At 39.8% G+C, this 9,223-nt stretch overlaps 1 protein-coding gene across 1 annotated transcript; it reads left to right on the forward strand.

Moving 5' to 3' along the window:
* Window positions 1-2,031: 2,031 nt before the first annotated feature.
* Window positions 2,032-7,950, forward strand: UTP23 (UTP23 small subunit processome component). The gene is made up of 3 exons (XM_033125727.1): window positions 2,032-2,330; window positions 6,110-6,284; window positions 7,404-7,950. The coding sequence occupies exons 1-3, from the start codon at window positions 2,143-2,145 to the stop codon at window positions 7,782-7,784; spliced, it is 744 nt and encodes a 247-aa protein (XP_032981618.1). The 5' UTR covers window positions 2,032-2,142; the 3' UTR covers window positions 7,785-7,950.
* Window positions 7,951-9,223: the final 1,273 nt, after the last annotated feature.

Here is a 9,223-nt window from a genome sequence, read left to right on the forward strand (position 1 = left end):
TTAATAATAACAATAATTTTCAAAGTGAAATTTCATATTTAAACTTATATCTAAATACTTCAACCAATAATGGCAATATTTGGCTTCTGCAATGGTTGTAATCATACTAGGTCATTTGGCATCAGGCCAAAAAGTGTTCAATGGACCACTTAATGAAAATGCCCCATTGGATAAACAATAATGCTTTATTGCAAATGGTCTTTCATAAACACTAATATAATAATAGTGACTTGCGGAAATCATAATAAATGTCTCTATCTCTCTAAATAGTATCCCTCTCCCTCAATATTCATTCTGAATCAGAAATGGGCATTTTAAACAAGCACACTATGAGCTTTTCCTGCCTTTCCTAGGATCATGTTTTGAAAAAACAGTGCTGTAATTGAGAAGTCTGTTTTAAACTTGATCTTCACCATTACAGACTGTCTTCATGTTTGCAAATAAGGGTCATGTTTGCAACTAGCACAGTTATATACATAAAGCTTGAAAAAATATGCTGCAGTTTAGTAAATGGAAAAAAAATAGAATATGACTGAAATTCCTTATCCTGGACCACATTTTTCTTAGTAGTGAAATGTGGCCAACGGGATGGAGCTGGTAGATAAATCTGTGAGCTTATTTTTGTAAATGTTTTAACTGTTTTTGCAAGGCTGGAGTGGTATAATTTCTCTTTCTGTAGTGGGTGTATAGTAGGAATGGGGAGCTGGCACGCAGGGATAGAGGATTCAAATTGGAAAGTAGTGAGTAATTATATTCAAGAACCAAGAACCCAATCCTACAATAACTCTTCATGGCTTCCAATTCCTAAATTTATTTTCAGTTAGATGAAAGCAGCCATCTAAGAGATGTTGTCCTGGGAATCAGGACATTATAGAATATCTTAGTTCCAATTCCATAAATCTGTATCTTCAAATAAAACCCCCAGTGCAAATAATACATCTCAATCACTTTGTAAATCATTTTTTCTGTGTTGGTTCTTTCTCTCCATCTTTAGCCAAAACTAGATCTGGGACAGATTCCAGGCCAGGATGAAAATGCAAAATTCCATACTCCCCATTCTTTGATTGTTTTGCCTTGAATTGAAGTGGATACATGGCAATTAGCCACTGGGGAACTCAAAACTTTCTGATTTACTCTCTTCATTAATCAAGTTGACCAAGTAATTTCTCAACTTTCAGTCAGCTTTGTACCTTCCTGTTACTGGCCAACTATGTAGTCTTACTGCTCGGAAACTATAGACACAAAAGGGTTTTTAAAAATAATCTGGTCCTACCAACCTATTTGAGGAAACTGAACCCAGCTTTCTTTGGGACTTGCTCAAGGATTGGTTTATGGGCAGAACTAGGACTCTAGTTTACGGATTCTGATTCTTAGAAAACGAAGCTCTTGAGTTCCTCCCAAAATACCCGGTGAGAGTGATTTGAGATGGTCTTAAGGGGAGGAGGTGCTGCAAAACGATGCGACCCTCTGTCCTGACATTTGGCTCCCAAGTAAGAGTAGTTCCTATTGGAGAGGTGGGGGTGGGGCTAGCAAGAACATTTGAACTTCAGACAGGCAAACTGGGTTCCAGGGATAGTTCTGACACTGAAGAGACACATGCCCTTGTACAGGTGCTTACGATTTAACTACTTATAGGGAAGCAAGCAGTACAAACCCGCCCAATCATAGTTGCCAATATACTTTGATCCCTTGCCTTCCCTCATTTGGGAATTATGAACATTAAAGGGAATAATATAGGGTAAATTACTTAGAATAGTGCCGGTAACATACTATCATTATACTGCCAATCTTTAAGAGGCTTGCCGGTATCGTGCTAAACGTAGCGTGTAGATTTTCTTTAATCTGACCCAGGACTGCGCATGTGCGCCCCCACGGGAACTCGCGCACCCAGTGGTTTCCCTGCCCAGGCGTAAGCCCCGCCCCCAAGGGCACGGCCCTTAAAGCGCGGGCGCCGTGCCTGAGGCGCGCTCTCGTCTGGGGAGTGACGTAAACCAGCGAGCAGCTGGGTAAGATGGGGGCGTTCGCTTCCGGGGCCAAGGGAGTTTCATTTCCGGTAAAAGCCAACATCGCGGGTAGTGGGCTGTGCGCGAAGCGTTTGCTGCTGCTGGGTGGCTCCGTGGCCTCGGTCCGGGCAAGCCAGGCATGAAGATCACGAGGCAGAAACACGCCAAGAAGCATCTCGGCTTCTTCCGCAACAATTTCGGGGTCCGCGAGCCGTACCAGATCCTGCTGGACGGTACCTTCTGTCAGGCGGCGCTGCGGGGCCGCATCCAGCTGCGGGAGCAGCTGCCCCGCTACCTCATGGCGGAGACACAGCTGTGCACCACCAGGTGGGCCGGGCCAGGGCCGTGGCGCGGGGGATCCGGCCGTTGTGGTAGAGACGAGGCCGCGGCGCACCGGCCGGCATGGGGAGCCCACGAGGTGCGAGGCGCCCCGCCCACGAGGGATGGACAGTTCCGTGGTGGTGGTGCTGTGGAGGTCGGGGCTGTAGCTACAATGTAGACAAAAAGTGCAGCGCCCTGAAAAGATGCGCGTGCCTGGGGACGGAAAAGATTACGTAAAAGATTACGGTAGCCTGGGGAACACGACCAGGAGCTTCGTAGGCCCCCAGGACTTTGAATCTTGGTCCCAGTCCTACCAGCTCTTATTGCGGACAAGTTATTTCGCCTCTGTGAGCCTTGGCTTTCTCGTCTGTAAAAAAACAAAAACAAAACAACCAAAAAACATCACTACTTAGAAGGTTGCTAAACGAAGAGGTATCGTGTACGCAGAGCATTTATTGATGTCTAAAACTCACCCCCTACACATGGTTGCTGTTATTTGCAGTTTTTCCTACTTTAAATTAAAAACGTTCAGGCTTCGCCACTGCCCTGCGAAGTAACATCTTCGATTCCCAGAAAGATAATTCAGGATTTGAGGTGACGAACTTTGCCCGAGGTTATTTGTTTATTCAACTGTCTTTATTACGATACCAACCATGTGCCAAGCACCGCGGTAGCCACTGAGCGTAACTCGGTGAACAGGACACACTCCCAGCCCTCAGGACCAAGAAGGCACATGTCATCCTCCAGTGCGTGTGTTTTGACTCCAGGTCTAGGGTCCCCGTCTCATCAGTGTGGAGTCATTAGGATAGAACCGCGTAAGGGTGGGAGGGAGAGAGGTTGGAATAATGAAGGTTTCACAGAAGAGAGAACTTTTGAGCCCAGTCACTGTTCTGAAGGGAAGGACTATTTTGAGGGACAGAAAAGCGACACGTGACCATTCCTTGCCGTGGGGATTTTTTGAACAAAGGAATGGATTTGGTGACCCGCGTGGGAAAGGGATTAGAGAGCACAGAGTATAGTTGGAAATGAAGCTGGGAAGAAGGTAAACTGAGGCTGGATCATGCGGAACTGTTATTAAGAAACTTAGGCTTTATTTTCATTTTACAATCTTTACTTTAAAAAAGTGAAAAAAGAAAGTTAAAATGACCCATAATACCAACACCAGTGAGTAACCACTGTTCCTATGGCAAGTTCTTTCTAGGTATAGACACAAAACACACAAGAATGCGCTCTTGCTGTGCATATGATGGTAAGGGCCTGCTTTTCTCATGTAACATTACTCTATGAACAGCTTTCCGTATTCTGGACTTCTCAGGCAGTGCCTCAGATGGGTTACAGATACCCCAAAATGTTTGATCCTCTTAGCCTTCAGGGCTGCCACACAAGTCCTTAGATAACCTGTACCCTTGAGCTTCTTCTGGCTACAAGCAACTTGTCCACTTATCCCTGGGTGCCACAGAAATACTAACATTTTTAATAGAGTGCTATGATATAAAAAAGGTTGAGAAGTACTGCAGGAAATGATATTCTACAGCATTTTTTTCCTAAAGATTTAACTTCTGGACTATTTCTTACATACACAAAAAGAGAATGGTATAATCAAATGTCTGTCACTCAGCTCTTGCAATTATGGGCATGGACAACCATGTTTCATTCATCCTTCCCCACTCCTTATTGGTGGTTTATGTTAAGGCATATTATTCTGCCAATTCTTGGTGTGTATCGTGAAGAGAAAAAGAAGCCGTTTTAAAGCCAGAATTCAAACAAGGTACATAAATTGCATTTGAGTTCTGTGTCTCTTAAGTCTTTTTTTTAACTAACAGTTCTCTCCCCCTCATTTAAAATTTGCTATTTATGTTTGTAAGAAATCAGATCCCTTGTTGTTCTGTAGAATGTATTTGCTGCCACTAGTAGTTAGATCTAGAGGGTTTACTCATATTCAGGTTTGAATAAATTTGGAGTTTCTGTAATTTGAGGAAGTAGAACAGAATGCTGTCAGACATGATAACTATCTTTTAGAAAAAATAACTGCAGCAATGTGAGGGGTGTGTTGGAGAATCACGAGAGTGAAGACAAGCAAACCCATTTGGTTGTCCAGTCAACAAATATTGGGAGCCTGAACCTGGGAGAGAAAAGGCAGAAACCTAAGGATTCTACAAAGAGCCATTACTGAGATAGATACCAACAGCTGAGTTAGGACCAGCAGCTGCCGGGATGGGGTAAGGGTGAGGAATAAAAGGTCAAATAAGATTTCTATCGGGTGTCTGGGAAAATAATAATAAGTTCAAAGAGATAAGCTCTGGAGATGCTGGGAGGCAGGAAAGTAGTTTGATTTTAGACATGCATTTTGAAAAGCCAGTGGTGGGACGGTTGGAGCTCCATGCTCCTGACTCCGAAGGCTGCCGGTTTGATTCCCACATGGGCCAGTGGGCTCTCAACCACAAGGTTGCCGGTTCGATTCCTCGAGTCTTACAAGGGATGGTGGGGAGCACCCCCTGCAACTAAGATTGAACACGGCACCTTGAGCTGAGCTACCTCCCAGATGGATCAGTTGGTTGGAGCGCATCCTCTCAACCACAAGGTTGCCAGTTCGACTCCCGCAAGGGATGGTGGGCTGTGCCCCCTGCAACTAGCAAAGGCAACTGGACCTGGAGCTGAGCTGCGCCCTCCACAACTAAGACTGAAAGGACAACAACTTGAAGCTGAACGGCACCCTCCACAACTAAAATTGAAAGGACAACAACTTGACTTGGAAAAAAGTCCTGGAAGTACACACTGTTCCCCAAAAAAGTCCTGTTCCCCTTCCCCAATAAAATCTTTAAAGAAAAAAAAAAGCCAATGGCGGGACATGCGTAGGAAATATTCACTAAATAGCTGACAGTTTGGGTCTGAAACTCAAAATAGAAGTAAAACTGATTACTGTAGAAAGCAAAGTCTCTTAAAAAAACAAAAAAGGTGTGAAAAAGTGAATCTGGTAAAGACTGGCTAGGTTTCAAAAAGTCTTTGACTCAATAGTTCTTTTTTTTTCTTAGTGTTATGGGAGCAGTGCCTGGGAAGCTTATGAAAATGTTAATATTTGACTCCTCCACACGAGGTGCAGATTTCAGGATGAGAAAGGAGCTAGAAATAATACAGTTTATTATCACTGTCATTCTGATAGAATCCTTTATGGATGACACTGGGGAAAACATTGGCTTATATTAACATGAAAATGCAGAGTGAAAGGAAGTTGTGATTGTTTTTCAACAGCTGGGTGACTTGAGAATTTTTACTTTTCTGAACTGAAAATATTTTGAAGGTGTACTAATTTGTACTTGAAGTAGAAGCCCATAGCACTATGGTTGGGGCAAGGCATCTATTGTCAGCTGCTTGGATTTGCGTTTTAGCCCTACCACTTATTAATTTGAAGTTGGGCATTTTACTTGAAATGTCAGAATGAGGTGCACTGAGATTAGGATAACTTTAAAGTAAGTTGCCTAATTTAGTAGGAATGTTGAGATTAAGCACAGATATTTAAAAGTCAGTTAGCATGCTGCCTGGCACATAATAAGTGCTCAGTAAATTTTAACTATTGTTATTGTTCTTTCTACTTGGTGTATAAGTTTTCCGGGTCTTTGAAGAGTGAAATGGCTACTATATGATTTGTGGCTACCGTATGACAACTTCAGATCGTATTGGTATAGTTTTGTTTTTTAAAAACATTGAGTATTATTTTATATACTTGCTATACTTGAACAACCGATGTTTCTGTTGTAGTTGTGAACTAATAACATTTTCTTTTTCAGGTGTGTGTTAAAAGAGTTAGAAACACTGGGAAAGGACTTATATGGGGCAAAACTGATTGCACAAAAATGCCAGGTTCGAAATTGCTCCCATTTCAAGAATGCAGTGAATGGATCAGACTGTCTGCTTTCTATGGTTGAAGATGGAAATCCTCATCATTATTTTGTGGCATCACAGGTGATACTACTTTTAAAACCAGAGTCGATTTTAATAATTTCTAGTTATACTTCATATGGAGCTATTTATAATAAGAAAATAATTAATGGAAGTGGTTTGTTAAAGTGTTTCAACTTTTTAAAATACCAGCTTTTAAGTTAATTTGCAATCAGTAAAAGCAGTTGTCGTTAGAGAATTTGAGAACCTTGAGCATATTGATTTTCTTCTTAATTACTGAAGTTTCCTTTTTTAAAATAAGAAATTACTGACAGAGATATGACTATACATCTTTGGTTCTCGAGGGAAAGACAAGTAGAGCAAAGATTTTACATTCTATGTTCGTAAATGTGTTTTCATGTTTCTGTATTTCTCAAAAAGTCATGTTTCATATTGGACTGTACCACCAATACGAAACTGTTTCAGGCTTTTAAAAAGACTGGGAGGCAAGGGAAGAGAGACTCTCAGGACTGACATTAGTTAAGAAGTTCACATTAATACAGTTTGCTTAAATATGTTTTTAGGACTATAAAATTACATAGTGGTAAGGCTGGATCTCTAGTTTGAGTCAACTAATTCCTACTTTGTTTCTATTCAACCTCTGTAAGCATTCTTGACCTTTTCTGGAGCAGGTCTTAGAGCAGAAGCAAGGGAAACCACCTAACATCTTTACCTTTGCATTAGTTTGTAATTCATGGTCTTAGAATATTGATAAATCATACTGTTGCCGTGACAATAAACAAGAACTTAACTTCTTGGGGGGGGAAATCCAGTTCACACTGTTGCCACTTAGCTATTTGTGCTCAGTTTTTGTTTCTTTCCTTTCTTTATTATAAAATATGCTGTACACCCACTAGTGAAACATACTGATTTGAAAAATACAACCTATGAGCTCTTATTTTTAATGTAACCCTCTTGAAGTTCTTATAATCTTTTCCCGAAAATAAGACCTAACTGGAAAATAAGCCCTAGCATGATTTTTCAGGATGACATCCCCTGAACATAAGCCCTAATGCATCTTTTGGAGCACAATCTAATATAAGACCCGGTCTTGTTTTCAAGGAAACACACTAGAAACCTACCGAAGGCATCTTATTTAATTGATGTACTTGAACTAAATAATTCTATTTTTCTTTTTAATAGGATCAGAATTTGTCTATGAAAGTAAAGAAAAAGCCCGGAGTTCCTCTTATGTTTATTATTCAGAACACTATAGTCTTGGACAAACCTTCTCCCAAAACAGTTGCCTTTGTTAAAGCAGTAGAGTCAGGTCAGCTTGTCTCAGTTCATGAGAAACAAAGTATCAAGCAACTCAAAGAGGAACAGGGTTTAGTGAAAAACCCTGAACAAAGAAGAAAGAAGCGCAAAAAAGTAAGTGGCCCCAATCCTCTTAGCTGTTTAAAGAAAAAGAAAAAAACACAAGACACAAAACCATCTGCCTCTGAAAAGAAAAGAAAAAGAAAAAGAATCCGGAACAGATCAACCTCAAAAGTCATTTCTGAAAAGCAGAATACAGAAGGATAAGAAATCCTTTGGATACTTTGAAAGACATTCAAATGTGAAAAGTAAATTTCTTTTTAAAACTGTGGAAATACTTCAGATAAAAAACTAAATTTATTTTTGTACTGAATATTGACCTATAAGATTTTGCCTAAAATTATTTGTAAATAAAAAGACACAAACAAAACAGTGAATGTGTTTAGGTGTGAAAGTGTTCACTTTTCTTACTCATTGATTTTGGAGGTTGTTCTTTGATGTGAACTTATTATCTCTTTCTGTCTCACTGCCAGCTCTTACCCCCAACATTATATGCAACTAGTTTCAAAAGTCAAATAATGTCAAAAAGCTTGTGATAAAAAAATAATCCCTCTTTCACATTCACAGACAAAACTTCCTCTTCCAACTCATGTAGTGGATATAGAATTTACCTTTATATTTCCAAATAATATGAATATGCTGCTACCTTTTGATCCATCCATTACCTACTGACTTTCTACTAGAAAGAATGGAAGTTTGCTTGCTTATGTTACTCCCCCATTTTCCAATATATTCATATTTCAATTTTTATACACCCTAAATTCAGTATTTTCATTATTGTGACTAAACTTTATAAACCACTGAAGCAAGTAGCATGCTATGATTTAGTTTCTTTCTTCTACTACTTTTTTTTGTTATTCTGGAGGCTAATAATGGTCTCATTTTCTTTTAGCATCTGACTTGATCTTGCCACATATCCCAATAACTCAATAAGGACCTCAAAATACAATTTTCCACATGATAATATCTGGTCATTTCTTACCCCTGGAGATATTTCTTCTGGAGCCTTCCATCCTCTAATGTTGAAAGGTTTTCTGCAGAGCATATTGCTCAGCTGTCACCCGGGCACTTCTTGCCCTTATCCAAAAGATCTACTTTTTCATTTCTGTTTCCTAGATTCTTTATTTTACTCCTTGGTTTTCTCTTTTGCTGTAGGGGAGCAAAGTATGTATGAAGTACATTTTTTTTGAGGCTCAACCAGTGTGTCTACCCTCATATTTGCTGCACTGACAATCTAGCAGGATAAAAAATTCTTGGTTGAAAATCATTTCTTTCAGTTTCCCTGGACAACTTATTGTTTATCAGGTCCTAGAGGGAGAAAAAAACAAACCTATTTGGCTTTTTGATATCTATTTCAATAAGGAGGAGGATTTTCTTTCAAATGTAGGTGTTAATTTCAATAGAAAAATTCCAAAATGAGTGAAGTTTGGCTATGAATATGTTACTTTAAAAGTGTCAAAATGTCAATTCAATTAGGAATTGAGTAGTCAAACTTGTCTTTTTCAGCTCGCACCTCAATTGTTTTAATCATCAGGCCAAAATTACCATGTTTTTGTGCTGAAAGATTGAAATATAAGGTTGATGGAAAATCGGAATCTGAGTAGTAGCTACCTTCAAGCAATAGTTCTTAGTCTATACCATTGAAA

This window comes from Rhinolophus ferrumequinum, chromosome 14, assembly GCF_004115265.2.
Source record: "Rhinolophus ferrumequinum isolate MPI-CBG mRhiFer1 chromosome 14, mRhiFer1_v1.p, whole genome shotgun sequence".
In the NCBI taxonomy this organism is placed as follows: Eukaryota; Metazoa; Chordata; class Mammalia; order Chiroptera; family Rhinolophidae; genus Rhinolophus; species Rhinolophus ferrumequinum.